Raw genomic sequence first — 16,107 nt, forward strand, 5'->3', positions numbered from 1 at the left:
ACGACCCAAGGAGTTGGGTATTGTACTTATGGAGTTGGAGAACTCATTTGGGAGGAGTTTTGAGTTATGCAAAAAATAGTATTGTGTGATATTCTTATCCTGAGTATTGTTATGCATTGTTCTGTAAATATTTTTTTTTTTTGGGAGAAAAGTTGAATATATGATAAGCTTTTATAAGTTCATTGTGGGAAGATTCTCAAGCCTTAATCTTTTTTCTATGGTGTTGTGTAATGTTATGATTTGAATGATTAATCTGTGAATTCAAGGATTCCTTGTAAATCTGTCTCAGTTTTTGCCCTATCACTGAAGTGTATTTTGTCTGCAGGTCACCTTTTGTGTTTGTTCCATTTTCATCTTATTAAGTGAAATTTCTATTTCCTTACTGATTGAGAATCAAGACCTTAATGTGAAATACAGTGGCAGGTCAATATAAAGTTTGAGTGCTTACTAGTGTTTTCCAATATATTGATGGTAAAAGGCTATTATTTGTTGAATTTTTTCTTTAAACATCTTTGGTGCATCACCTTTTAGAAAGTAGTCTTAATTTTCAGTTTGTAATCTTCCTTACCCCTTTTCTCAGCAAGAAAGTAGTGTTAGGAGAATTAATCAGGTGATTTTCCATAGAGGAGCTGGCCTAGAATCCAAAGGTTTAGCCATTGATAGGTTACCCACAGCCTTTGGTTGTCCCAATGTTGACCTAAATTTTCAAGTTTTTCTTGTAATTTGATAGGGTGCAAATTTAGGTGACAACATGGATGATGAGGGAAAATTGATATTGGTGCTAGAGGCTATCATTGATTTCAAGGAAAGGAACTTGAGGTGGCACACAATAAGAGAGTATTTGGTGAAATGGAAGGACCTACCAGTAGAGGATGCGACATGGGAGAATAAGGAGATTTTGCAGTATCCAAACTTGAAGTTGCTTGAGGACAAGCAATTTCAGGGAGGGCGAACTGTAATGTCCCCATCCTTTTAGTATCTTAGTGGAGTTCTTAGCCTTGACATTCTCTGAAGGCTAAGTGGAGAAATAAGGAGAAATTGATTAAATTAATTTCTTATAAAGTTATTAAAAAATAAAAATAAAAAGGTGATTTTATATTTAATTAATTTAATTAAGTGAGAGTGCATTAATTATTGAAAGGGGGAAACTTCTAGTAATTGCAATCATTAAATATTTTATTAATTATTGTATTGCAAGAGAGAAGCTTCTAGCGAGGGCATTAATTATTGGAAGGGGGAAACTTCTAGAGAATGTAATTATTAAGTATTTTATTTCCTTCTAGAAGGGTGAAGGAAAAGTATAAATAAAAGTGAGAGCTTTATTGTTTTGTATCCGATTATTGTGAATTGCTTTTGATACTAAGTTGGGAGAAGAAACTAAGGTTTTCGATTTCAGTCAGCCATTGGAGAACATCAACTCTTCAGTGTTGCAACCATTTGAGGTGAAGAAATATCCATTAAATTTGGTATTTAGGAGAGTTTCAATTCAGGAGTTCTATTTGTACTTAAATTGGAGAATAGATTTTGGTTGCTACAGTACACATGCACAATGCTGTGCTGCAATATTTGTGTTTGATTCATTTCCATTATTGGGCATCACTATCATCAGGTTCCTCTTGAAACTATTAGTAGTTATCATTGTACTTCATAAGCATGTGATTTTGCTATGATAATTCAAAATCAAATTTTGGCATTACTGTAGCCATTATTGTATGCCAATTGTTTTGCATTTCATATCTAGTTTCCATGTATTTGCATTGAAAATACCAAAAGAATTGCACTTGCATATTAGTTCATTGTAAGGGGTTATTACATTGGTATCAGAGCTTGTTTGCAAAATGTTTGACACAATGTCGAACAATTGAACTAGAGAAGATTTTGGTGTTTGAAAAAGTTATAACCTATTGGGGTTATAACAAGCTTACAATTGTATTCAATATTTTTTTAAATTGGTCTTGATTTGATTTTAACTTCTATATATTTGAGTGACATAAACCATTCATTCAATTTCTACCTCGTATGCTCAATTGTAAATATAATCTAGGAAATATCTCACTTGGTATGGTTTAATTATCAAACAACAAGATTGCGGATCACATCGCCAATAAATCTCAACCCTCACTTTATTCATTAATCATAAAAAACATTAATAGTTATTCTAAAACATGACCATAGCAACTTATTTGAAAATTGTTTGTAAGACTTATGAACCAACCCTACTTTTATACTTACTCGAATTTATCTTCTCCTAAAAATGATATTTAACCACTCCAAGCAATGAAGTTCAAAGAAAACAAGCTTTATTTGAACTCAAATTACTTCCTTATACTTGCACGCCATCCAAAACGAAATGACCTATATGTTCGACCACAACCTTTGATTCAACAACCTAAACCAAAAATTCAACATGGATCCTCACTCAAAATTACTTCCTTGTACTTGCACGCCATCTAAAACCAAATGACCTATATGTTCGACCTCAACCTTTGATTTAACAACCTAAACCAAAAATTCAACATGAATCCTCACTCATTTTTCTTAATAACCTATATTTTAGATATAGATCAAATCTACCCTTTACAAATTTTAACCATAGAACAAATTTATCTTTTTACTTTTACCACAATATAGGAACCCAGCTTCATAGAATTCTCAACCCAACTTCATAGAATGCTCATCACACTAGGCAAATCCACAACAAAAGAAACAGCCTTGAGAAATCTTAACATGAATGTTGTTTGGTCCCATAGACTGCCGGTCTCTCATCAAAACTCATTCATTATTCTATTCAATTCCAATTATCCAGTCCATATCAAGTACACAAAAAATAGAAAATTCAACGGAACAAAAGGCAGTCTCCATCCCATAGACTGTCCTTCACCATTCAATGCCAGGGTGCTTCCTTAATTCCCAAGGAGCCGACACCCCTGCAGAAGAGACATCATAAAACGTGAAATGCATAGCAGTTTCCAGTGTCGTGGGCAATTCTGACGGAAATCTATTTGCTCAACTTTTGGTATTTTGCGACACAACGTACGTCGCCCCTGGCGCGGTGGGAGTTGATCTTACGATCTGTGATCTTAAATCTTAGTCGGGTGGAAATTGAAGCGTGAATTAAATCAGCTCGCGACAGTTGAAATCCACTTGAATTGAATTGGCAACAGCCGTAATTGTCTTTGGAGAGCTTGAATCTGCAAAATGGTTGTTCAGAGGTTCGTGATTGAACACAATGGAAACGAGCACACCGTAGATTACGACACGGACTTTGGCTTCGAGGTATTCAGTTAATTCAGTCGACGCATAATTAAAAAGGTCTCAATTTTATTTATCCTGGAAATGACTCTTAGTACAACCCGTTTCAGGTCCTGAGATACCAGCTCTATTCTCTCACACTTGTCCCTCCTGACGATCAGAAGGTATTATTACATTTCCCCTTCATCGTTATATTATGCTTTGAGGCGGAATCCGTTACCAATTGTTTTTTAGCTCGTTAATGGCAATTGCGGTATTTCTACGCCTAATGGTTTTATAGTTAGCACCTCTATCCAGGGGCCCTCCTTGTTGTGGGAGATTAGAATAAAAATTGTCAAGCACACGGGGAATTCATTTAATTTACTGCATCCAGATGGCATTTATTGACAATAAGTTATCGCTTTCGGAATAACCTGGATAGCGTGCTCCATTTTACTAAGCGTCTGGATTTTTTTTTTTTTGATGTAAATTGATTTCTTTTGATGAGGAGGCACGTTAGACCGATTTCTCAGAAGCAGTAGGCAAGATTCATTATCTTATCTTATCGTTAGTAGTAGTTCGTAATGACTGAATATTGTGGGAAACAACTGTTACTGTACATGCATGCTACTTTGAAGAGGTAGAATTGAATTGGGAGTCTTGTACATGCTAGTAGAAAATTTTCGACTCTGGAAGGGGTAATTAGATAGTGACTAACGGAATAGCCAGCAGCATCAGTAAATAGGTACCATTAAAATGAATGGTTAATTGATGCAAATGAATGACTTGCTCCCAGAATATGCGGTTGGGAACTCCTTTCAATTACAGGCTTGGTTTTGGATGGAGGAGATATTCGCTGCCTTCGAGCTACAGCTTGCAGGAGACTCTTTCACTGTATATTCCCAGCAATGCACGTTCGCACAATGGAGAGTTTGGAGATACAAAACAATGTGGAGCAGTCTATGGGGAACTTTGGTACTACATCAATGCATGTTCGATGAAAAGTTAATGCATAAACAGATGTGCTGTGCAAATATTATGTAAATATCTATAATTAAATATTTATTTATTTTGAGTTACATATTTTTTCTACCTTATTTGTCCAGTCTTTTGCATTTTGTTTCTTGTTTGAATCAGCTTAGCAAGTGGTAGATTACAGGTATAGAAACGTTTGGGTCATTTTTAGGTTAGTCGTAGGTTCTATAAGGGCCTATGCCCAATGATGGAAAATTGATTACAGACAAGCCTAAAAATCAAGAGAAGCCGAAGAGTTAAACATACAAACAACACCAATTACAAAAAGGTCCTGACAGACTAGGATCACTTTACAAAAAAGTATCGACTGATAAACAAGAAGGTGACCCATGAGCTCAGCCGATCTGGGCTTTTGCTTCAACATTTACCCTAGGTTTTTGGAAAGAAGCAAAAAATAGCACGGGAGACACCACTCTTAGAGATGGTCGGTAGGGTGAAGAGCTAGATGTTCCAAGCTGGCATTACAAAGGATAACTTGAAGGTTATCAATTGACTGCAGACGGTCTTGACAATAAAGCATTGTATCAGTATGTTTTTTCAATTACAAATAGGAAGACATGTTTGCTGCAACCATCCCCTCTTTATGAGGTAAACTGCTTTCCTGTCATTTGATTCCAGAAGGCCACCTTCTAGGCTCTCCCCAAGTGTTAAAAATTTAGGTCTTTGGTAGGATGTGCTCAATATTCCAATCCCAATATGTTGCATTGAACTTTACATCTCAAGCTTGGTGACAAAAGCTTTTTAATGGATGCCCTCAATGCCGTATCCCTGAAGTACTGAGATCGCTGGGCCTTAATAGATCCTTGATGAAAACAGAGTACCTACATACAGGATGTTGAATGTGCACCTAAGTTTATGGTTTTAAATGGTGCCATTGTATGGTGCATTGTCTGGGAGGCATCCTGTTTTCATTCAATATCTAAACTTGTGTCAGGTGCCCTTTTTGAGTAATGATTTAAAAAAAAAAAATTAATAATTAGTTGCTCGAAATAACTTTATAAATAAAGTGCAACTAATATCTTACTACATGAATGAACCTTCTCAAGGTGATGTTATACTATTAAGTTAACAAACGCATGTAAATGGCAATAAGAAATATTAAAAAATAAAGTAATGGAAAAGAAAGATAAGGGCCATTGGAAAAAGTTATAAAGAGAGAATTTGGTCATTTAGAGGGGGAGGTTTGTGTATAATTTTATTTATGAAAGAGCAAAAGTTGTTTGTGCTAGAGAACAAAAATCCACCAGTTTTGAATTGAGGATGAAATCCTCCTATTTGATGGAGCAGTCCCATTTAGGGATTGTTAGTGCACTAAGATAATTTTGAAACGGGTGAAAATCCTCATTTGGTTGTGAGTGGTTCCATTTAGAGATCATTTTTGGTGCTGAATGTAATCACTTAAAATTTTTCCAGTGTGGAGAGTTAAACAAGTTACCAACAAGAGGTGATTTAATTGCTTGTAATTTCTCTTCAATTGCAGAGGGGTTTACAGGTGTTTGCCTACTGTTTCAAGGAAAGAGAGAGGCATTTTGAATAGGGTATAAATCTTATTGATGTCATCAATGCGGTGGGAGATTGTGAAATTTTAAGTCATCCCTGTTTCTAAGCTGCAGAGGTTGTAAAATCAATACATAAGACTTCAATGGGGTTTGAAACTCATTGACATTGTTGGATGCAGGAGAAAACAAAGGAAAATAGGTGTTGGGTGCTATGAGGAAGAGGTGAAACAATCTGCAGTTTGTGCAAATATGCAAGAGTTTTTGAAAAAAGTGACCACTTCTGGGGTTAATAACCACTGAATTACCTTGTACAAGTGGGACGAGTTCAATTACCAATGGGTCATGGCAGTTTGAGGAAGGGTTTGTAGTTGCTCAATCCACTAAAATTGGCAGTTAAGGAAGACCATTGCATCAAGGTGTCTATTTTGTCAAACACCCCTGTTTTCAGTCATACATCATAGTCCCTACCCATTTGAATATTTTTTGAGCTTTAAATAGGGATAGATTTAAAGGGATTGGTATCAATTCTTGCTCGCTATAGAGCTGATTCAGAAGTGGACATTTTGAAAAGACTTTCAAGTCATGTCCAGTTGTATAAGGAGCCTAGTAGGTACTCACACCATGCAAGCATAATTAAGGGGTGTTTCAACTCCAAGCATTTAATATTTTCGACCTCCAGTAGCTAATTGAGGTGGGATGCAACATTTTGGAGATGTTTAGTGAGATTCTCAAACAGCTGTGATGCTTCACAAGAACACCAAGGACCTGCAATTTTTTAACATAATAGGTTAGATTTGGTCTAATACTTGTAATAAGCTCTTTTTCTATCTATGATGTTGAGTTGCATGCAAAGTACTCAACGAGGTACATTATGTTGTCTGTCTTTTGTTGTGAATTTTGATGGATAGTCTTACTTAAGTTGGTGAAGCAAATCTTTCTCTATTTTTGTGCACATTTTTATATACCACTCAAAGCAAAAAATGAGACTATAAATAGTTTGTATAATTAAACCTCAAAAACATATAAAATATATATGGAAATTTTACATCCTAAAAACTCTAGATCCACTTGTACTGTAACGCCGTCCATGCAAAATGAAGCACAATGACAGTTGAGAACCAAAAAAAGCAGTGCCAGTGAAAAATGAATGTGTTATCAATGAGAAGAGATTTACACAATCCATGATAATTATCTGCAAGAACTTTTGGATTTGATTGTGTATAGTTTTTTTACATCAGTGTTTCGAATCACACTTTTTGATCCATCGTCAGGATGAAACAAATCATGAGAGAGCACAAGGAAAAATGGATCACAAAGTGTATCCGCTATCAGGATGAAATAAAGCATGAGAGAGCACAAGGAAAAATGGATCACGAAGTGTAATTCAAAATGTTTATGTATAAAAACTATACACAATCAAATTGAGAAGTTCTTGCAGATAGTGAATGTGCAATGTTAGTGGAGAGAGAACATGGCACGTGGAATCTGATTGTTGAAATGAAAATGTTGCCAACAAAAATTGAATGTTTTTAACTTAATGCTTGATATGGGTTTAAAAATCAAGTGATAGTGAACAAAAATTGGGTAAGGCTAGACTTAGCAAGTACAAATATTTGTTGGAATTAATTAATTAGGAGCTTGTAACTATTGGCATGGACCAGCCAACCACCCATTGTCTACAAGTGCACGAGGTTATCTTCAACCACACTGTTGTGAGGTCTTTACACCATCGCCCCATTGGGAATGTGATCCACCCCGTTTTTCTTTTTCTGTTGGTGTAGGTTGTAGGTTATACTGGCAATGCTTTGAACCTTAAAGGAGCCTTGCAAGCTTTTACAAATCCAAGCACGATCAAGGACACCGAATTTTCAATCAATTTTGTGTGAACAACCAAGCAAAGAATGAAAGTTGGATTGAAGATGATTGAGGCACAAACTGGATTTGAATCTTTACTTAGCCATTTTTGTGGGAATTTTCAAATCAAGCTTAAGGGCTTGACAAACAAATGACGAATCATTGTACTTAACTAGGGTGCTAATTTGATCAGCCTTTAAAAGGTCAAGCTCAATTTGTTTTCTGAAATCCAAGAATTGAGTTTGTTCAACAACATTTCTAATCCATGGTGCACGATCAAGTGCAAGCCTAATGAATAAGGCAAATTTTGAGTAAGACAATGAAAAATGCCCAATCAAGGGGTAATTTCCAGTGTAACCTGGGTGTGTGCACCCGAGTCAAAACCTCGAAGCACTCGGTGCGCATACGCATCCCTTGCGGGTGCATCATGCACCCGAGTACCCCCGCTGGTCGAAAAAGTGCCGCTGCACCTCAGCCGCATCGATCGAGCACTCGGGTGGAATGTGAGACTCGGGTGCGTCGCAGGTGCTCAGGTGTGGGGGTGCGCACAAGGTGCTCCCAGGGTTCTCACGAGGTGTGGCCTGCTGAATGGCCCAAAAAGTTAAAAAAAAAAAAATAGTTTTTGCATTTCTTTTTAAATTTGTTTTTTAAGCAAGCTAACCCTTGTGATGATTAGGACTTCGGTATAGGGGATGATTCCATTCTCATTATTGACATTGTGTCATTTTGTTGATTGTACTCACTTTGATATGGCTATGACACTTTATTTCATTTCACTGTTTCATGCTACTCGGCTCATTGTCATCATGGGCATCTTTATGATATATGATATTCATATTTGAACAATGAAGTTTGAATCTTGTATCTTGAACTAAGTTAATTTTTTAAATGGTCATTCGTAATGGTTATGAAGTTTCAAGTTTCAAGTTTGAACTTATGGTTTGTGAATCGCATTTCAATTTTCTCTATTCAACTATATTTGGTATGTTATATAATATATTGAAGTATCATTTCATAATTAGCATTTTCAGTCATAGATATATACTATGCAACCCCCTCCCCCCCACTTTGCACCCTGCCGCCGCATCCCCCGCCGTCCCCCCGCCATCCCCAAATTGAGGCCCTTTTTTTCTTGTGCCCGAAACTCGTCTTGATGTTCCCCCGCACCGCTACGCCTCCACGTGCGTGTAACACTAGACTGATTTCCAACTTGAACAAGGCAATGATAATATTTTGTGACTAACTAGCTTGTGATTTCCAATCCATGATATGATGTTTTGTGCCCAACTGCATTGTAATTTCTGACCTCAACAATGTTAAGTATATGTGATCATGCCCAACTACTACATGGTGATTTCCAACCTGAAAAGACTTGTGATTGTGCCCAAGTATATGGTGATTTACGACTTGAAAGACATGGGATCGAGACCAACTAGTATCTCACTTCCACCTAGGTTTAATTACCTCCAAGTTCGATCAAAGTAATCAATTCATGTTAGCATAATCAGAAGTTGAGCATTAAATGCAAAGGGAAATCACTAATTAAGTGTGAGGATGAATTTAATAGAGGCCGGACTTATTAGGTGGTTAAATAATTCAAAAATTCAAATGCTAGGTTGGCCTTAACAATGGGATATCTCCTCTAGTCTTTGTGCCTATAAACATTGGGTGTATCTCCTTGACACCTATATAAGCAGGGTGTTGAAATGATATCAACAACCAACTCAAAATTTGATCATACATTAATAAGAGAAGATCAATTTCCTTGGGCAGCCCATTGCCATTGAGCAGATCGAATTTGTGGAGGCATCAAATATTTTTGGAGATCAGACTTGTGTAAATATTGAAATAAGGATAGATTGATAGTGCAAGCCCAAACCCTATTAGGAGAATGAGACCTAGCCAGGTATGAATTGTGCAAACATGGTAGTATTTCAAATTGTGAAAATGTATCAGGCCTTGTTGAATTTGAACTTTCCCAGATCTCAGCACATTAAATCAGAATTTCATGATAATTTGCAAGGTAGATGATTGTAGAAGGCTGAGAATTTGTTTCCAAATGAAGAATTCGAAAAAAAAACTTAAGCCATCAATTGAATTATTTAAATCTCAAATTTTCATTTTAGATGTCATTAGGCCTTAGAAAATAAGAAATTCAACCCTGCATTTGAATTCAAGGGCTGTTAATAGGAGCTATGTTCGTAGAACGTATCTTCATCATAAGTTTTGATTTCTTGGTATTACTCCTTTTGATTTGAAGTGAAGTATGAAATGCAAAAAAATAATGTTGTTGTATGGCAGGAGCTAATGATGGGGAGAATTCAAAATCAAAGTTGATAAAGACAGAGAGATCTCAAAATCAAAGATGACATAAGATAAGGATGGAATGAACTAGAGACAATGAAGACAAGCACAACTCAAGCATGATGTACAAGATATGACTCCGAAGACAAGTTTTACATGAAAGTTGAGAAAGATAAATGATACCAATCTTGGTCCTTTCAATATGGATCTAGTGAGAGATTGAATGTTCAAGGCAATCCATAAAGATGGGCAATGAGGATGGTGAAGAATGGAATAGTACAAGCTGCCATCTTCCCAGTGACAATTGAAAGGACAAAGTTGATGCTAAAATGCGCCAAGTACTATAATGCACACATAAGACGTGTACTCACTTCAAAGGGAAGTCTTGTGATTTCATTCATGGAAGATGACACAAGAGATGCCTTCAACATACCTTATCACAAGGTCAATAGCTACAAAACAAAGTAGGAGACCATGAAGGACTTTGACAACAAATCCAACACTTATATAAATCTTGTCAATAATGAATGGCTAGCAAGACCAGTGAGACATAACTCCAAATTGCCAAAGTTGATTAAGTTCGATTTTAAGGAGAATATTGAAGATCTCATGCTCATGTTGAATCGAATGATGAGAAGTCCACATAGAGCACCTTTTGAACCATGGATGTACTATTTCATTAAGAATATATATATAATGTGGAGGAAATGCTTGATTGGGCACTTATAATCAGTGATAATATGGAAAATAGTTGAGGACCACAGAGAAATCAAAAGCATTTTGCATGAACTCCTTCCTACTTGGTGTACATGACGACATGGGTTTGCAAGTACAAAGCATTGAAATGCTTAGGGATAATGGGAAAAGACTAGGACAATACATGTTGTATGATTGTTGCCCATTGTTGCACCTTCAAAACAATGATTACTTCAAGATTGCAAATGATGTCTTTGATATGCACAATGTGAGGATATTATAAGGGACCTCTCGAAAGAGATTATCAAAGGAAGCTTACAATCCAATGAAGAAGTATGGTTCATGTACACTTAGTTTCCTAAGTTCATCTATATTAGAGTATTAGGGAGTACAACATGCCCGAAGAAGCTTTCAAGGTTTCCACCAAACAAGTTGGTGATAATGGAGTTTGTAAGGCAGTTGTTGACATATAATAAAATTCAAAAGCACAAACACAAGCCAGCGATATCTTTTCCATTCCACCTTGGAAGCTTAATTGAAACTTGTCCTTCACTTCAAGCAGAAAAAGCAGTGGAGAGAGAGTTTCAGTACTATTTATTTGGGATATACAATAATAGAACCAACTTTGATCCACACCATCAAATAAGGAGCTTATGCAGTCCAGTAGAAGCACTTGACATATGTGGAAGATCATTGGGAAAAGGCAAATGATGACAATGAAATCAAGGAAAGATCATTTTACCTTTGTTAGTTGAGTTGATTAGAGCAAGCAAATGGATGGAGCTTTCATATCAAATTGTGGATGATGGAAATTGTCTCCAATCTGATTATGAGACAAGGAAATATACTATCCCTAATATTGACTGGCTTGATAAAGATGAGGGGAGCTTTGATGTAATATTGATGGTAGTTAAGACATTCACTCAAGCATGGTCAAACAAATAAACAGAAAAGCTTGAAGCAAGAGGAATTCCATTGACTCATGAACTGACAAAAGATGTGGAAGAACCTGAAGAGGAATTATCTTGTTAAAATTTATTAGACTTTGAGTTTAGATGGAACAATTCTTTATTCTTGAATTGTATAATCTTATAAGTCTTTCTTTCAATACTACTCTTATAATACTATGACAAATATCATAATGAGAAAATTTCTAATGATCCAGTAAGAAGAGTGAAAGTAGTCAATAGACTTAAATAAGACTATTTTATAATATTATATACAAGATGACATGGAACAACCAAAGTAAGAGAAGGAAAATTTGAACTGGACTGATGATATTGACCGCTGTAGGTATACAAGATAATGTCTTGAATAGTATAAGAAACCTCCTAGTATTGATGCTAATGCTAGACTCTGCAAAGTTAGAAGATTGAAGAATGTTATGTGTTCATTGTCTTTTGGAGGCTTGACGGTAAAGGATAAATAGGAACATGGGGAGCCATGTCGGCGATGGGGAGTGACTCCACCGTGGAGTCACGTCACATCGGGTACGTGGCTCTCGATGGAGTGTGTAATTAAATAATTCCTTAAACATTGATAGTCAAAGGAATTATTTAAATCGGGTATGTGGCTCTTGCTGTAGACTTCCTCGAGTCATCATAATATGGTAATTGAAGTTTCCCTACTTTCTTCCATAGCTCATAATTTTGGTTCCTGTTGTGTCCATGTGGCATATGTTTCGTCCGCACATCCATATACTCCCTAAAGGTGATTGCAGTAGTAAAGTCTGGTCCTCCAGCTTCCCAATCTCTCCTCAGCTGATCTTATATATCAGTGATCGGGGGCTCTGGTTCCGGCTACTTTGGAGCTCTACGAGGAAAGGTGGGAATCATGGGCCTTGAACTCATTGTCCTAGCTTGCTGGGGTACATGACCGACATTGTTCCCAACTTGTTCACATCCATTTTGTGTCCCATCCTGGTTATTCCCGTTCGAATTATTACCATTTTGATTATTTCCACCACCCATGTTAGCATTCAACCCCATTTGACGAGCCATCATCTGCATCATAAGCTCCAATCTCTAATTCTGTTCCTGTGCCCTTTGTTTTGCTAATCGCTGTCCCTGTGCCAAGGTCTCTAATAACTATAAAAATCTGTCCTCTCCAGGATCCCTAGTATTCCTGTCTCCCATATTGCCAATAACCTGTTCACCTGTATTAATATGATCCTCTAGATTTCCCTATTCCTCTTGTCCTGTGTTTAGATGAGCCCTGGTTCTTCTTAGATTATAATGATGAGTTAAAGATTGAACATTCCAATCTGTCATATCACCACCTTTTCATTGTGTTTGTACCCACTGGGATGGTAGGATAATTTGGCTCTGATACCACTATACTAACCCTGCTCAAATCTGATCCCAAAATGCTGATTAAGGTTCAAGAAAACACTTTGCATACAAGGGTCATATGACTGATATAAAATTTCAGTTTGCTTTTATGGCTCTTTCCTTCATTTAGCATCAATAAGAATGCTTGCAAGCAGACTCTGAATTGACTAGACAATGTCCTAACATGAATGTGCAACTAATTTTGGCAATATACAATGCATATATATGATCTAAACATGAGAAATGAACACTTACAACCAACTGGCATTTTTACAAACAGTTGGTATGCAAACTAACTAGCTGATAATGATATTGAATTGCTCAAATGACACCAGCAACTATTATCTCCTTAATTGCAATGGAATTTCTAATACAAAGCTCATGAAATATGGCCAAGACTTTTGGCATTTACATGGATTACAAAAATGATAATGTTGGTATAATGCACACCTACAGCTAAAATTTATAACACCTAATATGCAATGCTAACAAAGGAACCTGGTTGTAGATGGCTGTAATAATTTTCTCCAATGCTGCCTTTTCTGCTTTTCTTTTTTCCGATCTGCTTTTTTCACTTGCTTTTTTGGATCTGCTTTTTCGCTTTGCTTTTTCGAACTGCTTTTTCGGATCTTCTTTTTCGGAATGCTTTTTCGGACTGCTTTTTTCAGATCTGCTTCCAAAAACTCAAACCCTCAGGTAGTCTGAGTATTCAAATTAAGCTCAACTTGAAATGGCTGAATACCACTTCCAAAGTGCAACCCTTCAGAAGGTCTTTCACTTCCTCAGTTATGCAATCTCTTGAGAGGTATCGTTCTCAAGGACTATGCTGAATATTTGCAGACCTGGATGGTGCCACAAATGCTCAAAGAGAATGGTAGTAGAATCATCAATTCCCGTCTGTCCAAATGAGATGCCAAGCCCTCTATTTATTTACTTTTCTAAGAAGTTACTAAGGACTTCTAGAAGCATCCTTTTCTAAGAAGTTACTACGAACTTCTAGAAACATCCATTATAAAATCCCATTACAATGCACTTTTATAATTAAATAACTTTATAAAAAAGTGCAACTCAACTTAGAATTATAACATGTAGGCCCCGTATAAAAATGATGATAAAAATATAAATAAAATAATATCTCCAAGAGCATAATAAACCATCCAATCCCCAAATAAACGCCAGAATGACTCTCATCACAACCACCCGTCTACCAGAGTCCGTGATAGACTGATCTAGCACGCAAAATGATGCCAGCCAAAACGGGGACATTACAATTCAGTGAAACCAATAAATTATTAAGACATTTGTTAATATGTTTGATGCATTTGAAAGTGCGGGCAAGTGATTATTAAATCATGAAGAGAGCGATTTTGTTAAATAAACAGACATCTAAGTGTTTAATGAAGAGACACATCTCTTATACCTGAAGATATAAAAAGAGTATGTCATTTGCAAAATAAGAGTGTGTAGAAATGAAATAATAAAAAGGGGAATTCAGCAGTGCAATACAAGGAAAGTACATATTCAAATAGTTAAATAGGATATATATTTATATATTGCAGAGAATTAGTAAATAAAAGTATTTATATATTCAGATTATTATCTGATATATAAGTTTATAAAGTTATACTGCAGAGCGAGAAGAAATTATATCGGTGTTGCAAGTTAGGTGGGCAAGATCATAACACTAGAAGGAATGTCCATAGAAAAGTAAGTGTATAATATCAGTGGCAACTAAAGAATATATATATATATATCCAGATTTAATGTATCTGATATATATGTATAGAGAATAAAAAGTATAAGCAGATATAAAAACATATATATGATGAAGGCATCAAATTGCGTGAAGCACTTGAGAAAGGGATGAACATAAACAAAATATGTTTTATCATATGAAAAGCATAAGAGGGCAAAGTGTACAGATTCAAAGAAAATTATATAGCAAAGTAAAAGAAGCGTGAAGTAATTGAGCAATCCAAAGCATCTGTCATCAGTTGAGTGGGCAACATTATCAAGGTGGAACATAAGTGTGTGAGTGAGTTGGTGCTCACGAGGATAGCCAAGGGAGTTGGAGCTTCTTGTAGGTTGGAGCTTCCAGTGAGTCAGTGCTCATGAACATAGGGGTCCAAAGCCTCTAGTAGGTCGTAGCCTACAAATCATTGTAAAAGAACAAGTATACATATAAAGCAATTATTTTGCCGTGGTTTTCTGTTGCATTGGGTTTCCGCATAAATCTTTGTGTTATTGTGTCATATGCATAATTGTTGATTCAAGCAGTTACAATTATTTGGATAAAAAGTTTTAAATCGGCACAAGTTTTTATTATATTGATTCATCCCCCCTCTCAGTGTAATTGCGTGCTCTTGATGTACTCTTTTGATCTAAGGAATTTCCAACCCCATTAGAGTTTGTATATGCACTTAGACGTTGTTCAACATTTGTGTATCTTAGGCCATATTCAATGTACCATAAAGATATCTGAGAATGTGTTTTGCTGCTACTAAGTGAACTTGTTTGGGTTCACAAATGAACTGACTTAGAACATATACTGCATAACAAATGTTAGGTCTTGTATTCACTAAATACATTAAGGACCCAATAATTTTTTAGTAGAGAGTAGGATCAACATTTTCAGAATCTTTAGTTCCTTCTTTTAATTTGTGTAGATTTGTTTCCATAGGAGTCTTCATAGGTTTCCTTTCCATCATTCCAAATTGTTCAATTATATCTAGTGTATAGTTCCCTTGATTTAGGATGATCTCATTAGCATGTTGCCATACTTCTAGTCCTTGAAAATAGTGTAGAAGTCCCAAATCCTTCATATCAAATTCAGATGCTAGGTCTTGTTTACATTTGTCAATTAGGTGATATTCTCCTGTAATCAATAGGTCATTAACATATAGTACCAGAATCAACACATCCCCTTGTTGTATTTTGAAGTACAGGTTAGGGTTTGCATCATTTTTTAGAGAAACCAAGTATAGTTAAGTGATGACCTATTCGTTCATACCAAGTTTGGGGAGCTTGTTTTAGCCCATATAGTGCCTTTTTTAATTTACATATATGTGACCGCTTATTATGCACCACAAATCCTTTGGGTTGCTCAAGATAAACTTCTTCTATTACTCCATTCAAAAAGGCGGCCTTGACATCCATTT

The 16,107-nt window shown here is 36.1% G+C and overlaps 1 protein-coding gene across 3 annotated transcripts in view; it reads left to right on the forward strand.

Annotated features, from left to right (window-relative positions):
- The first annotated feature begins 2,974 nt into the window (after positions 1–2,974).
- The window catches only part of PNG1 (peptide-N-glycanase 1), a 286,311-nt gene continuing 273,178 nt past the window's right edge, over positions 2,975–16,107 (forward strand). For all 3 annotated transcript variants that reach the window (XR_016363877.1, XM_089825430.1, XM_089825431.1), the window contains exons 1-2: positions 2,975–3,276; positions 3,363–3,416. Coding sequence is in view for 2 of the 3 variants with exons in the window: in XM_089825430.1 (XP_089681556.1) it covers positions 3,199–3,276; positions 3,363–3,416 (132 nt within the window). In the remaining variant the exon portion in view is untranslated. The remainder of the gene's footprint in view (positions 3,277–3,362; positions 3,417–16,107) is intronic.

This window comes from Cupressus sempervirens, chromosome 4 (assembly GCF_028749045.1).
Source record: "Cupressus sempervirens isolate cs-2001-9-10 chromosome 4, ASM2874904v1, whole genome shotgun sequence".
In the NCBI taxonomy this organism is placed as follows: Eukaryota; Viridiplantae; Streptophyta; class Pinopsida; order Cupressales; family Cupressaceae; genus Cupressus; species Cupressus sempervirens.